Genomic DNA, 17442 nt, shown 5'->3' on the forward strand with positions numbered 1-17442 from the left:
TCATCCATGTAATTAGCATTCCACTATCAAATCTCAAGAAGAAGAAATTATTGTTAGGAAGGATAACCCAGTAATTTCTAAGGAATATTCTGCTTCCCTAAATCAAGTTCGAGATGAGAGTTGCAACGAAGAGCTCGATAACCTAAACCAAGAAGGATCCGTAATGGATTATCGAGTCAGGAATTGAGGTTACGAATGCTCAATTCCCACCTAACCTTTAATGAATCATGTTTTGTATTGAATTTCGTTAATGGTCTAAACGATGCGCTGAGGTCTCCTTTGAAAATGATATGTCCTACCACAATAGAACAAGCAGAGGAGAAGGAAGAAGCCGAAGGTTGTGGAAAGGCATTCTTTCGCTAGAACTTCTGTTGGGAGGAATGCTTTCCTAAGGATATTGTTCCTTTGCCTTTCATTCCGGCTAAGGAGTCCATGGCTTGGGTTAAAGTAGGTATCAAACAGTTCCTAGTGCTGGTTTTGGCAAAAAAGGAATAATTTAAGCGAACTGAACGAAGGAACTACCATAAGGTTTGGAAGAAGATGGAAGAGGAGGTTGCTACCCAATTGCTTAATGTTACAACTTACTGGCATAATTCCTGTATGAAGACCTTTGAGGGATACATTTTACATTTGCAGGGAAAAGAAAAGAGAAGGAAATAAATGTGAAGAGGAAGAGACCTAAAAGGAGAACGAAAGACATCATATAGCGAAGATACGGATTCGATGAAGAGCAAGGCCAGAAGCTACGAGTTCTTGCGACAAGAACTCTCTCAAGAGGGGGGGAATTATCACGACCCCACAAGCATATCATAAATAGTAGATTACATGTATTTGTTAAGTGTTGTACTCTGTTGCTTTACTTGTTATACCTTTCAATTAGATAGCCTATAAATAGGCTAAAGTAGGAGAGAAGAAGGCATTGATGAATAATGATTGACTTTTGTTTCCCTCTCTATTTTGTCTAAACTCCCTCCATTTTTTTCTAATTTCTCCCTCCATTTTTGTCTAATTCTCCCTCGTATTCTTCCAATTTCCCATCCAAACCCTAGGAAAACCCTAGGTCATGATAGCAACTTATTTAGGGAACAACAAACTTGACCAAAAGATTCATGTAATAACAGTTTGCCCACAAAGTTGCTTAATGTTGTTATGTCAAATAATAAAACTTAGGTATTTTTATGCATGTCATCAAAGACAACATGACCTTCAACCAAAAAACTAATCACTAATCAAAGCCTGAAATGAGCATCAAAGCCAATGCAGTAAACAAAGAATGTTTGAGCACATAATAGTATCTAGTATTTTTTTAATACAACAACAATTACACACCTTGAGAATGTAATATTGGTATCTAGTATTCCTTTTTACAAATTTTATTTTGGTAATCATTTTCGTGTTTGTGGCATGAAGTTGGAAAAAATTATCAATTTTTTTTAATCATTTTGATTTTATACAAGAACAGTTTTCAAGAACCCCAAAAACGATTTAAAGCTCTTTCACAATGTAGTATTTGCAGATAACTCACTACTTTGATGCATCAAATGCTACACAATCAGGGAATGAAAGAGCATACGAGAACAACATTATGAATGTCTACACCATTCAACTAAATATTTACCCAAATACCTGAAAAACTCTATCAGATGTATATATGATCAATGAGGAGAGTTATAAGTCAAGAAAACTTAAGAGAGGAGCACCGCAACCAAAATAAAGTTAGATATATATCACATTCCAGGCTGCACTAATACAAGTCATATGGTGAAATCTCTGAATCTTTCACTTAAAGAAAGAAAATAGCATTATGTCGAAAATTAAACATAACCAAAAATAGAACCAAGTTAGGACTGCAGTAATCGGGAAAAAATAGGTACTTGTGCTATTAGATACAATTATTTGTAGTGACCCAAGAGCATTGAATGGTGAAAATCATGAACTAACTTCTCATAATGCCAAAAAAAACATTAAATTCTAGCTTTTGTAAATACCTGCAAGCACATGGCAGCCTCGAGAGTATTCCTCATGCAAGTCAAGTACAATCACAGAGCCGTGGCCTGAAAAATTCCCAAAATCAAGATTTCTTCCCATTAATGGCCAAATCTAACTAACACTAGCATGAAAGGATTGAATCGACTTCGCATGGGAATATAAGAGAAAACATAACCCAAACAAATTATGCAGCTTCAACAACTATACCATTCCAAAATGAGAATTCCAGTTAGGCAGAATTGAATCAACACATTGCGAGCCTGTAGAACCTATTCCGTATGCTTTTTACAATGAAAAAATTAGTATTACCATCAACGTTAAGCATGAACGCGAATAGTACTGTTTCGTTCTGATAAGAATCGAAACAATGCAAATGACCAGGCTTTGTTCTTGAGCTCAAGTTAAGCAAAAGGTTAGCCAAAATTCCATTGAAGAAAACTAAGAAAAAGCAAAGGATCTGACCTGCCGCATTCGAACCAATGATATAAGGTTAGTTGTTGAGTTGACCCAACTACAGTTAAATCAATTCCATTGAAGAAAACGAAGAAAAAGAAAAAGGATCCGACCTACCGAATTCGAACCAACAACTTAAGGATTAGCTGTTGGTTTAACCCAACTACACTTCTTTGCTCTACCAACTTACTTAGCAGTTCCCTTGTGTGTGTAACATCAAAAAAATGCTATTTTCTGCCAACCATCAGCCACTGTGAAAAATCTTTACACAAAAACAATCTCAATGCTATTAAGTTCGAAAGCATGCGAAAGTGACAAGAAAAATGATTCTCCACCAACAATGGGATTCACTATGTCAGCATAGATTATTAAACTTGCAAGCAAGACTTTAACTAACTTGGTGGATGACATGATTGTACAAGTGCTTTCTCAACTGAATAACAACCCTTTCACAAGCAGAAGAAAACAACCATGCCTGAAGTGCTGTGGAAATTCAGCTACAAAGGGAAAAAAGATGGCCAACTTCTTGGGATGAGATAATAATCAAATATACATGGCTTGAAATGAAAGAACAATTGCTTAACAAAAATCCAATCTTTTAATACTCAAAAGTAAGAATAACCAACAACCAGATTTTTCTTCCTGAAATAAGTCTGTCAAGAGAACCAGCAAAAAAAACTGAATTCTGACTCAAGCAGGGGGCTAAAAAAAATCCAAGAATCTAGCAGTTATCACCTACACAATCCACATACAATATCAGCAACATGATCATTACCAAGGCCAAGAAGTGGAAGATACATTCTAACTAAGCTGATATAGTTAACGAGAACTAATGCAACATAAGTAATATCAGAGTAGGAAATTAGAACAACTCTCCAGTGTGCTTGTTTCCAGATTCAAGTAAATCATCTCCTTCAACAGCAGAATATTCTGATATAATCTGGTTGGCACCAAACCATTACTTCTTTGTAATGAATTCAGACATACAATTGTGAACCTTGTCAGTAGTCATAAACCCACTCAATTACCTCCAAAGTCAGATGACAGATCATTAAGTATTATTAAGCAATATGGTCAATTCACCTCATATCAACAATAAATGGAGAAAATACATATATTTCAAAAAGAAAAAGTGGGGGTAGGTGACCAGAAAACCAAAGATAAGGACAAAAGTTCCAAAATAGCTAAGAAAGTGGTTTGTGGAAAACATTCATGATAGTTGTAATAAAAACAGCGGCAAGAGAGAATAACATCTTTTTTTTTTTTTTTTGGAAGAAGGATAGATTATATATTATATTAATGCATAAAAGCAAGGCCACTAGAAGCAGCGATACAACAACCCTTCCTAACACGAACAACCTCAAGAAAACCTGAACTAGACAGAGAATGAGATACTAAAATCAAAGCCCTCATGATATAATCGATACCAAGATGCATCAAGAAATCATCACACGTAGACAAAGAAAAATACCAAGGAGAGGTTGATCCCAAACCAAAATTTGACCTGGAGCTCGATTGCACTAAATATTCAAAAACAGGAACATGACATTGGAGACCCATTGCTTCCAAGTTCAACCGCATTTGCCCATGGAAAGATAAAAAAACAAACTGCTTCTCCTCAACTCAAACCACTCATCCTTTAGGACAGCCTTCAAACTATCAAAGACAGCATGGAGAACTCGAAGAAGATATGGGTTACTGTTTTTCCAACCCCACCTTAAACTAACTTCAATAAATGAATACCCAAAAATGCGATCAGGAGTAGAAATCAAAGAAGCAGAAGATCACCTGAGCAATAATGCTACTCTTAAATTCTGGAAGCCAACTCACAAATTGCATCCCAAATGCTGCTCTTACGATCTCATCCCTCTCTGCTTGAATAATAAATTCCCGAGCAATAGTTAAATTCAGAATAGATCCTCCAATTTAGGTTTTATTTGACCTGTCACACAAGTTTCAGAATTATTGAAGACTAGGCTGTTTCCAAAGCAAAAAAAAAAAAAAAAAGCAGAAATCTTTGGTTGGTTATGAGCTTCACTATCAATCTGGTCCAGTTAGTAAGGAACCCATGCAAACAACACAATGAAACATGAATTATATCAAGTCCTATATTGCATCATAAACTGCAAAGTTTATAACATGGCTCTTGTACCAAAATACAGAAATTTTTGAAAGAGCAATTAAGACAATAAGAAACATAGTCTTGAAACATGCTAGCCTATCTATCTTCCTAAAATTTCTCAATACATGTAACCACTGCTACTCATTCTTCACCATTTCAATACACTTAGATCATGCTTCAAGGTTGATCCATATAACAGACACACTACAGTTGAAAATACAGTACATGGAACTAATAGAGAACTAATCAAAATGACTTCCCTCCCTAACATTCGAAGATCAACCTTCTTTTCTTTTCTCAACTTACATAGAATTAAGTGTGGCAATTAGAAAAAGGGATGTCAATTCAAAACTGCTCAGGAAATAAAAAAGTCAAGCAAAGATTAAAACATACAGCTTAACAGTTTATTTGCAGCAATAGAATCCATCAACCATGAAGGTTTCGCTACTGGTAATCCACCACTAAAGGACCTGGATTACCAACAATAAAAATTATAGAAGTTCACGAGATGCTAAATTATCAGTTTTCAATGTCTAAGACCATGTAATGTGCACCTCAGGTTCTTGATTTTACTCTCTAGAAGGTTACTACAAATGATATGAGTAACATGATGCCATGAAAAATAGTTCTCAAAGTGTCCTCCATGCTTTAGCATATAACCTCGCAGCTCCTGTTAAGATTCCACATAAAAGAGAATTTTTAAATTTTTTGCCAACACCTCTATGCATTTAATGAAGATTGCCAAGTTCATCGAGACCTGACTAGATGGCATAGTAAATCCATCAACAAAAATAGAAACCCCTTGAAAAATAGGCTTCCCACAAGTTGAACCAGAATTAGAAGAACTCGAAGCTTCAACATTAAATTGTTCCTGTAATTTCTAATTCTTCACCTCCATGTAACTGAAACCAGATGTCAAAACACGTCAATATAAATTCAGAATCTCAGTATAACCAGGGGGCAAAAGAGAACACGAAACTAAAACACCAAAAAGAAACTACTACTAAGTAAAAAAGCCAACCAAAAGGTCCTTTCATATACAAAAAGAAACAAAAAGGAAAAGTTTATGCTCTCCCATTCCGGCAGTGCTAAGTTCTAGAATTCAAGTTTCAAAACCAAAAAACCATAAAAAACAGTGGAACACTTTTGAACTACTCGTAAATTTGCAACATAAATTATTTACTTCCTAATTCAATTATTTATTTATTTTCCTAAATTTTTTCCATTTATTCTGTCTATACTCGGATATGTGACTAATATACTAATCAATCTCCATTGGAAAATTTTAACATACTTTTAGAATTAGACACCCATCCAAGATATCATCCTACACAGAAACTAAATTTTACTGATCAGGGTTCTAATAAATTGAAGAACCAGTCAAACTGGAGCATAAATAAAAAGAGAGATTGGCTTCATCATAAATTCAATGTAGGAGCATGCATAAGACTAGACATTAAGAACATAGTTCACATTAAATCAGAGGTTGATTGTTGTGAAATCACTAGTACAAAGCTCACGGTGAGCCTAGGAAACCTGCTCTCATCTTTGTGCATGAAGGTGCCTTAAAGAATTGCTTCAATTCTATATTAAGAACATCGGGGAAACTTGAACTTGACCAGGGCCATGCACATTCAATCGAAACCAAGACATGTGGGATCAGATTACAAGCCAATTCTAATACGAACTCTTAAGATGAAATTCTAATACTCTACCTCCATACCCAATAGAGAAGTCAAACTTAGCAAACTTACAAACTTTAGCAAGAAATTCATCCCACTTCTTCCTCTGCGTCAGCGACGGTGGCTGACCGAACCCTCCTATCGACATTTCAATTCTCCTCTCTCTCTCTCTTTAAAAACCCTAAAGAAAACGACTACAAAAAATCAAATGCATTCCCCCATATTACCATTCTGCCACCCTCATTTATCAAATCTTCCCCCATATTACCATCCTGCCACTCCCACTTAATTTTGATATTAGCTATGCTTTTTCCTCCTTAAATTTCAATAATAAGTAGTAAAAGCATTATAAAACAACTTGAAAAATCATTATTCACATGGTATCCTTGGATGCCTAAGCTATGTTTGGTTATGGTGGATCTTTTCTTTTCTGTTATAAAAAGGGAGGGTATATAATTTTTTTTTTTTTTTGGATACTATTATTTTTCTTATACTTAATTTATAAATATAATTAAGGTAAAGCATTAAATTACTCATTGCATTTTAAAAAATAATAAAATAAGCTAGCATTTTTTGAGATCGGTCACATTTAGCTATTACAAAAAATGATGTTTGATAACAATACTAAGTTAGCCACTATATTTTAACTCATGAATCAAATTAATTATTATATTTTAAAATTTTATAAATAAATTATTATATTTCCTGATGTCAAATAAATTTTTAAATTAGTATTTTTCCTAATATCTAATCAGATTTGTTAGGCACTGATAATCGGAGTTAAAATGTCATATTCAAAATGATGTGTTTGGACAGCATAAAAAAAAGAAAACCTTTTATACACAATAAAATTTAACTTTTTACCATACAAAAGAAAGATAAGAGTTAGAATTTATATCAAAATTACCTTTTGCTAAAATGTTTTTGGCTTCTTCAGGTAGGACTATTTTTTTACTTATTTTGCTTTTGTGTTTTGCCTATATTTTGTTTAGAAGCATAATTAATTTTATTTTATAATTTATTATTGCATAAGTTATATTCCGATTCTTTGTAGTTGGATTATTTCTAAGGAGACCCTTAGTGATTTAAAAGTGTAATTAGAGGTTTTTATATCTTACTTTTTTTACTAGAGAACATCTCATCTAAAAACATGTTTAAATCTTTATTACATTTGAATCCTTATTAATTTGATTAATGTATCAAACAATGAAAGTAGATAAATAAAGTAGTCACAAATATTTTAAGGAATTGACAAAATCCTTAAGCTGCCAGTAAGAAGAAACCAGAAAAAATATTGAACACACAATGAAACTAGATAAATAAAGTAGTCACAAATAGTGTAAGGAATTGATGGAACATACCTTGTTTTTTTTCCTATTACTCATCAACAAATGTGGGAGAAACTGAAACAGGAACAACACACAGCAACCACTGGCATTGGACTTCAGAGCTGTTCCAATAGTTTCAAAGAAATAAGAGGTAAAATCTAAGAAAGAAAAAAGAAAGTTGACAATTCACAAAAAATAGAACCATGTATTACATAAAAAAGTTGTTGAAAACATCACCAGCCTATCAGCAGTAAGGATAAGGAGACTAGAGAAGGCCTAACAAATGTTCTCAAAAATGGACCTTAAAATATTACCTGCATAATTGTTGTTTAAGTAAAAATGCTAACAATTTGATCTGTTTGCCCAGACAAACACCTGTTCACGTGCAATCAATCTGCCACCTATCAACTAAATACAATATTCTATATACAAGTTGAAACACATCATAGAATTGTTAAGGACCATATCAAAAGAGCACAAATGCTGCAAAAAGCAATATTTTTAAGGCAACCGCAAATTTGGCCAGGGTTTCCCAAGTAGGATTGAACTCACAATTGTTGAGTCCGTTAGTGACAGCTCTGGTCTTAACCAACTACCTGGAATTCTTGTCAATTTTTAAGTAAAAAGAGAGGGAAAAAAAGATGTTCAAAAGCACCATAAAACAAAATAAGATACGACTAAATTCCAGAAACAACCTTATAAACAGTTGCATCACCTTATAGTAGCTACAGTCCGTTAGTGACAATATACGAACTTCACAAGTTAAAGATTTAAAGCTTCCTGACATCATTGTTGAATGAAGCAAAATTTAATCTCCAGATATTAGGCATGAAAAAGAAAAAAAAAAGTTCAAATTAAAAAGTCCAATATCATTCTAGAAGTCCAACCCCATCCATCCCTCTATCACCATTTCCTAGTGAGATTAAGCATTGTAATTGTTGTTTATCCTCATCTTATCATTCTGGATAGTTATTAGATTATTCAATCCTCATAGGTACCCCGCTGTAAAAATGAGTTTGACAAAGAGTAGGGATTTATAGGGTTTTGTGATGGATTTGTCGACGAAGATGAGAAAAACAGGGGAAGAAGAAGAAGAAAGGATGAGAGTTTCTTTGTTTTGGGATTGAGACACAACAGAGTGATCAGGGGGATAGAGGGGGGTACCGATTGTTAAAGCTCCTGATATATCTTGCTTGGTGCCTCCATCATCACGCCATTGGTCGAGATATCTCTTACTCGTACATCTTACGCTTACTGCTATTACAATGAGTCTAATAGAGTATAAGAATTTCTAGGGTTTCCAAGATGATGAATTTTCTGAGGGATTTACCGACGAGGAAGACGAAGAACAACAAATGCTGGTTCCAATATGCCAAGGAGGATCGTTTCTTCCAATCAACATTGATGTCGATGCAGCAATATACATTGATCAGAGAGAGAGAGAGAGAGAGGAAAAGAAGAAGAAGCGGAGAAGTGTAGGGATTGAGTTTCCTTGTCGAGGAAGATGAGAAAAACAGGGGAAGAAGAAGAAGAAAGGATGAGAGTTTCTTCCTTTTGGGATTGAGACACAAGAGAGTGATCAGGGGGAGAGAGGGGGGTACCGATTGTTAAAGCTCCTGATATCTCTTGCTTGGTGCCTCCATCATCACGCCATTGGTCGAGATATCTCTTACTTGTACTTCTTACGCTTACTGCTATTACAATGAGTCTAATAGAGTATAAGAATTTCTAGGGTTTCCAAGATGTGAGGGATTTACCGACGAGGAAGATGAAGAACAACAAATGCTGGTTCCAATATGCCAAGGAGGATCGTTTCTTCCATTCAACATTGATGTCGATGCAGCAATATACAAAGATCAGAGAGAGAGGAAAAGAAGAAGAAGAAGAGGAGAAGTGTAGGGATTGAGTTTCCTTGTCGAGGAAGATGAGAAAAACAGGGGAAGAAGAAGAAGAAAGGATGAGAGTTTCTTCGTTTTGGGATTGAGACACAAGAGAGTGATCAGGGGGAGAGAGGGGGGTACCGATTGTTAAAGCTCCTGATATCTCTTGCTTGGTGCCTCCATCATCACGCCATTGGTCGAGATATCTCTTACTCGTACTTCTTACGCTTACTGCTATTACAATGAGTCTAATGGAGTATAAAATTTCTAGGGTTTCCAAGATGATGAATTTTCTGAGGGATTTACCGACGAGGAAGATGAAGAACAACAAATGCTGGTTCCAATATGCCAAGGAGGATCGTTTCTTCCATTCAACATTGATGTCGATGCAGCAATATACAGTGATCACAGAGAGAGAGAGAGAGAGAGGAAAAGAAGAAGAACAGGAGAAGTGTAGGGATTGAGTTTCCTAATTTGCTTTGACGCTCCTTTCTTCTCTGTGAATTTGCCCGTTGCCCTTACTTAAATCCTCAAATTTAAAAATAAAAAATATTTTCTTATTTTCTTGATGCTAATTTAAAAAAAAATATCACGATATATTATTTAAAATTACTTTTTTTCATGATTATTAACATAGTTAATTTTTTATTTTTTAAGTAAATATATAAAAATGTATTGTTTGTATATATAATAATATAGAAGAAATATATATACGTAATTATATCATAATTTTAATATTATATATTTATTTAATAAAATCAAAAGTAATCTAACCTAATTCAACTCCAATCTAATTGCTAAGCATGCGCCTGACAGTGACTCACCGGATCAATATTTGTTATTGTTATTAATTTTTTTTTTAAATCTTAAAGAGTGCATTCTTAATCATGGATTTTCCCATCGACGATAAATCAGTTTAAGAGTGATTGGATTGAATAGGATTGGATGGATTAAATTTAGGTAAGAGTCAACTAATAATAATTGAAATGAAATAGAAAAAGAGTTATAAATTAATTATATTTATTATTAATTTTAAAGAAAATTATTATTAATTATTTTTTATATATGAGCAAACTGTTATTAATTTTTTGGGTAAAATTATTTTAAATTATTAAATTTCATGAAAATACTATAATTTTTTTCTCATATAAATAAATCTATTATTAATTGTATGTATATCCATGCGAGATGTTTAATTTTTATATGAGCATAGCATTACTCGTGGATAATCTGTTAATCTATTATTATTTTTTTTAATATAAATTGTTATTAATTTTTTTATTATTATTATAAAATATAAAGCATTCATTACAGTAGGCAATAAATATTTTGCAAGCTAGCCTCCCTCACATTCTTAAATCTTAATGACACGCATTCTCACAGTTATGTGGTTTTAGGTTAATTATTAAATAAATAATTATTTTGATTAGTTGTTTTTTAATTTTAATTTTACAATCATCTTTTATTTTTATCAAAATTTATTACAATTGCTTTAAGTCAATAACATTGCAAAATTTAGAAAATTGTTTTTCTTATTAAAATTCAATTTCTATGCAAATATTACCTTATTTCTACAAAAGTAATCCAACCATAATTCAACCCTAATAGAATAAATATTTTTTTAATTACAAAAGACATATTTTCATCTTCAAAATAAATCCATTTATCTTTGTCTTTTAACAAAAAATAAGATTTATTTTCTAAGATATATTTATTATCTTTATTTTTTAAAAGATAATATTTTATTTATAAAAAAAGATTTTTTTATATAAATTTTCATTTTCAAAGATAGTTACAAATATTGTAAAATATTTTAAAATTTAAGTCAAATATATAGATATATTTTAATAATAAAAATAACAAATAATTACATTTAGAAATAATAAATTAGAGTCAACGCCCTTGTGATTTGATAAAGAAATAGAGACATTCTTAAAATTTGAGAAATAATAAAAATTCTTCGCTAATTTTACAATTCTAGTTACATTTTTTCCTTTATCATTATTTTACATATGTTAAAAATTTTAACATGAAAAAAGTACACTCATATACAATTACTCAATTAACGTTATATTGTCTCCTAGAGTAATGCTTTAATTTAATCTTATTCTATGTGTTACTCGATTGACACGTGTGAACACTTAGGATGCTATTCAAACATGTTCAAGTGCATTTTAAGTACACTTATGGATACTTCTCTTAGTCCACGAAATCTTAGAATAACACATTAAGATTAATTATATATTCCCATCATCAAAACATCCTAATGGAGAAAAGTCATCGAAGTCCATTAAAGTTTTTTATTTAATTTCTCATTATCAAAATATCCTTAAAATTAAACTCAACAGTAGATATATAAGAGTACAATTAAATAAGCTAAGTATATGGATGTGTGTCTAGCGTATGGACATTATGCGTACATCAATATGCATGTGTTCGTATTAGCACATGAAGCCTATGTGTGAATATACCACTTATAATGGCATTCATACATTACCACGAATGGCGAGGCATGATAACATGGTTGGTGGTGGAATCAATGAATCTTGTGGCACTGAACTTGATTTCCATACTAGAAAAGTCGTGAATACTCACCTTAGTGTTGGATATCAATGTTGGATTGGAATACTTATGTCACCACACACCCAAGAGGGGGAGGGTTGAATTAGGTGTTTAAAAGTAAATTGAGTTTTTACGAACTTTTTGCTTGAAAATTGGTTTTAGTGCAACAAAACATCGAGTATGGATCAAGATTTGTAAAGCTTGAAACATTGAAAGCAAAGAATGAAATAGACACAAAGATTTATTGTGGTTCAACAACCCACCTATGTCCACTCCCCCGACAACTCATTAGAGATTTTTCAAATCTACTAAAATCTTCTGCTTGAAATCAAGTAGGTTCTCTAGTAACTGACTAGGAAATTACAATCTCCTACTTGTAAACAAGTAGGCCCTCTAACAAAACCATTAGGAAATACACAAAGATTACAATTGAGAAGAGTTAAGAGTTAAACCTCTCAGTTATAATGTCTTTCTAAGATTTATAGAAAGGCTACAGGATGTTAAAATGATATGTATAGCCTTTTTTAAGAGAAAAATTGAAAGATTGAGTACTTGAATAAAGGATGAGAACACTTGAAACTCTGTATTGCTTGATAACCTTCTTTAATGCATCATTGGGCTAGTATTTATAAGTTTATTCCGTGCTTTGAATTGATTAGGTTTTTCAAGAGTCGTTGAGAACATTTAATGCTTTACAGGTTAGACTTCCTGCTCATTTTCTTTCGAATGACTATTTTGATCTGATTATTCAAGAAAGTAAACCAATACTTGAGATATTTAAAGATCTATACTCTTCTCATCCATGTAATCAACATTCCACTATCAAACCTCAACAAGAAGAAATTATTGTTAGGAAGGATAACCTTGTAATTTCTAAGGAATATTCTACTTCCCTAAATCAAGTTAGAGATGAGAGTTGCAATGAAGAGCTTGATAACCTAAACCAAAAAAGATCTGTAATGGATTATCCGGTCAGGCTTGAGGAATTGAGGTCACGGATGCTCACTTTCCACCCAACCTTTAATTAGTCGTGTTACTACAAAAAAATTGACTTTTTGCGCGCGGTTCTAAAAATCGTCGTAAAACATGGTATTTTGCGACGGTTTTGAAATAGTCGCAAAATATGATTTTTACGGCGGTTTCATAAAACCACCGCAAAATTCAGTAAAACATGTTTTTTTGCGGCGATTTTCAAAAAACCATCGCTAAATTTAAAAAATGATTAAATAAAAAAATTAAATTTTGTTTCGCGGTGATTTTTTAGAAATCGCCGCTAAATTCAAAAAAATAATCATTTAAAATTAAAATTAAATTAATATTTACGAAAATTCAAAAAAAATTAAATTTAGCGGCGATTTTTGAAAAACTGTCGCTAAATTAAAAAAATAATTAAAAATTAAAATTAAATAAGAATCTGAAATATTAAAATTCATTATTTTCATTAAAAAAATTAAATTTTGCTTAAGAAAATAATTAAAAATTAAATAAATATAAAATCTTAAAAATAAATTTAAAATTGCATTTAAATTAATAGCAAAATTCATTAAAAATATAATTTAAAAAAATAAAAATAAATTTAACAAAATTTTAATATATAAAATTTTAATAATTTTTAAAAAATATATAAAATCTTCTTTTTTATTTTTAATCAATTAATTTATTTAATTTAACTCAATTAATTTATTTTTAATTTATTCTATTATTCTTTTAAAAAATAATCAATTAATAAATGTTTTTAATATATATTAAAAAATATAAAATATAATTCTGAAAATTAGTTGTTAGATTAGTATATAATATATATATGTGCTTATATGTTAAGGGGTTCTTCGCAGATCAGGCGGTTCGCGTGCGCGCGCGCGTGCACAAGGAGTATTGGGTTCGAAACTTGGGGAGAGCACGCTAGGATTTAATTTCCAGTATCGCCACGTGGCACACAAGGGCTGACTTAGCCGTCGTTAAATTACTTAGCGGTAGACCACCGCTAAATGTTGATTTTTTTGTAGTGTTTTGTATTGAAATTTGTTAATGGTCTAAACAATGTGTTGTTGTCTCCCTCGAAAATGGTATGTCCTGCCACAATAGAACAAGCAATGGGGAAGGAAGAAGTTGAAGGTTGTGGACAAGCATTCATCATGGACTTATACCAAAGGAAAAAGTTGAAGGCTGTGGAAAGACATTCTTTCGCTAGAACTTTTGTTGGGAGGAATGGTTTCCTAAGGATATTGTTCATTTACCTTTCATTCCAACTAAGGAGTCCTTGGCTTGGGTTAAAGTAGGTATCAAACAGTTCCTGGTGTTGGTTTTTGAAAAGAATGAACAATTTAAGCGGATTAAACAAAGAAACTACCATAAGGTTTGGAAGAAGGTGGAAGAGGTTGTAGCCGAACTGCTTATTGTTATAATTTACTGGCATAATTGCTATATGAAGACCTTTGAGGGATACATTTTACATTTGTAGGGAAAAGAAAAGAGAAGGAAATAAATGTGAAGAGAAAGAGACCTAAAAGGAGAACGAAAAAAGGATAAATCATATAGCGAAGATAGGGATTCGATGAAGAGAAAGGCCAGAAGCTGCAAGTTCTTGGGAAAATAACTCTCTAAAAGAGGGGAGAATTGTCATGACCCCACAAGCATATCAGTAATAGTAGATTACATATATTTGTTAAGTGTTGTACTCTATTGCTTTACTTGTTGTACCTTTCAGTTAAACAGCCTATAAATAGGCTAAAGTAGGAGAGAAAAAGGCATTGATAAATAATGATTGACTTTTGTTTCCCTCTCTATTTCCTCTAAACTCCTCATTTTTTTCGATTTCTCCTTCCATTTTTGTCTAATTCTCCCTCCTATTCTTTCAATTTCCCATCCAAACCCTAGGTCGTGATAGCAACTTATTTAGGGAACAACAAACTTGACCAAAAGATTCATGTAAAAATAGTTTTCCCACAAAGTTGCTTACTGTTGCTATGTCAAATAATAAAACTAAAGTATTTTTATGCATGCCATCAAAAACAACATGACCTTCAACAAAAAAACTAATTACTAATCAAAGCCTGAAATAAGCATCAAAGCCAATACAGTAAACGAAGAATGTTTGAGGATATAATAGCATCTAGTATTTTTTTTAGTACAATAACAATTACATGCCTTTTAGAATGTAATATTGGTATCTAGTATTCTTTTTTACAAATTTTATTTTTGTTTTCATTTTCGTGTTTGTGGCATGAAGTTGGAAAAAACTGTCAATTTTTTTCAATCATTTTGATTTTATAAAAAAATAGTTTTCAAGAACTCCAAAAGCGATTTAAAGCTCTTTCACAATGTAGTATTCGCAGATAACTCACTACTTTGATGCATCAAATTCTACACATTCAGGGAATGAAAGAGCATACGAGAACAACATTATGAATGTCTACTCAACTCAACTAAATATTTACCCAAATACCTAAAAAACTCTATTAGATGTATATATGATCAATGAGGAGAGTTATAAGTCAAGGAAACTTAAGAGAGGGGCACTGCAACCAAAAAAAAGTTAGTTGTCTATCACATTCCAGGCTACACTAATACAAGCCATATGGTGAAATCTCTAAATCTTTCACTTAAAAGAAAGAAAATAGCATTATGTCAAAAATTAAACAGAACCAAAAATAGAACCAAGTTAGGACTGCAATAATCAGGAGAAAATAGGTAACTATGCTCTTAGATACAATTATTTTTAGTGACCCAAGAACATTGAATGGTAAAGATCACGAACAAACTTCTCATAATGCTAGAAAAAACATTAAATTCTAGCTTCTATAAATACTTGCAAGCATATGGCAGCCTCAAGAGTATTCCTCATGCAAGTCAACTACAATCACACAGCCGTGGGCTGAAAAATTCCCAAAGTCAAGATTTCTTCCCATCAATGGCCAAACCTAACTAACACTAGCATGAAAGGATTGAATCGACTTCGCATGTGAATATAAGAGAAAACATAACTCAAACAAATTATGCAGCTTCAACAACTATACCATTCCAAAAATGAGAATTCCAGTTAAGCGGAATTGAATGAACACATTGCGAGCCTGTAGGACCTATTTCTTATGCTTTTTACAATGAAAATGCAACGCAAGAAGAGAAAATTGGCACATAGTAAACAATTTTGAATCAGCGAATTGTACAAAGGAAAACTAGATGTAAATTAGCATTACCGTTAAGCATGAATGCGGATAGTATTGTTTCGTTCTGATAAGAATCAACGCAATGCAAATGACCTGGCTTTGTTCTTGAGCTCAAGTTAAGCAGAAGGTTAGCCAAAATTTCATTGAAGAAAACTAAGAAAAAGCAAAGGATTTGACCTGCCAGATTCGAACCAACAATATAAGGTTAGCTGTTGGGTTGACCCATCTACAATTAAATCAATTCCATTGAAGAAAACGAAGAAAAAACATAAGGATCCGACCTACCAAATTCAAACCAACCACTTAAGGATTAGTTGTTGGTTTAACCCAACTACAGCTCTTTGCTCTACTAACTTACTTAGCAGTTCCCTTGTGCGTGTAACATCAAAAAAATGTTATTTCCTGCAACCATCAGCCACTGTGAAAAACCATTACATAGAAACTATTTCAATGCTATTAAGTTTGAAAGCATGCGGAAGGGACAAGAAAAATGATTCTTCACCAACAATGGGATGTACTATGTCAGCATATATTATTAAACTTGATAGAAAGACTTGAACTAACTTGGTGGATGACATGATTGTACAAGTGCTTTCTCAACCGAATAACAACCCTTTCACAAGCAAAAGAAAGAAACCATGCCTGAAGTGCTGTGGAAATTGAGCTACAAAGGGAAAAAAGATGACCAACTTCTTGGGATGAGATAATAATCAAGTATACATGGCTTGAAATGAAAGAGCAATTGCTTAACAAAAATCCAATCTTTTAATACTCAAAAATAAGAATAACCAACAACTAGATTTTTCTTCCTGAAGTAAGTCTGTCAAGAGAACCAGCAAAAACTGAATTCTGACTCAAGCAGGGGGCAAAAAACATCCAAGAATCTAGCAATTGTCGCCTACACAATCCACTTGCAATATCAGCAAACATGATCATTACCAAGGCCAAGAAGTGGAAGATACATTCTAACTAAGCTGATATAGTTAACGAGAACAAATACAACATAAGTAATATTAGAGTAGGAACTTAGAACAACTCTCCAGTGTGCTTGTTTCCAGATTCAAGTAAATCATCTTCTTCAACAACAGAATATTCTGATATAATTTTGTTTGCGCCAAACCATTACTTCTTTGTAATGAATTCAGTCATACATTTGTGAACCTTGTTAGTAGTCATAAACCCACTCAATTACCTCCAAAGTCAAATGACAGATCATTAAGTATTATTAAGCAGGTTAAAGTTACGACATAGTCAATTCAC

At 32.5% G+C, this 17442-nt stretch overlaps 1 protein-coding gene across 1 annotated transcript; it reads right to left on the reverse strand.

The window, feature by feature from the left end:
* Positions 1-5319: 5319 nt before the first annotated feature.
* On the reverse strand, positions 5320-11886 carry LOC127809408 (uncharacterized). Its single transcript, XM_052348170.1, has 4 exons — positions 11875-11886; positions 9332-9818; positions 7608-7696; positions 5320-5466 (listed from the first exon to the last, which is right to left on the reverse strand). The coding sequence occupies exons 1-4, from the start codon at positions 11884-11886 to the stop codon at positions 5425-5427; spliced, it is 630 nt and encodes a 209-aa protein (XP_052204130.1). The 3' UTR covers positions 5320-5424.
* Between the last annotated feature and the right edge of the window lie 5556 nt (positions 11887-17442).

The sequence above is a fragment of the Diospyros lotus genome, chromosome 9, assembly GCF_014633365.1.
Source record: "Diospyros lotus cultivar Yz01 chromosome 9, ASM1463336v1, whole genome shotgun sequence".
Taxonomy (NCBI): domain Eukaryota; kingdom Viridiplantae; phylum Streptophyta; class Magnoliopsida; order Ericales; family Ebenaceae; genus Diospyros; species Diospyros lotus.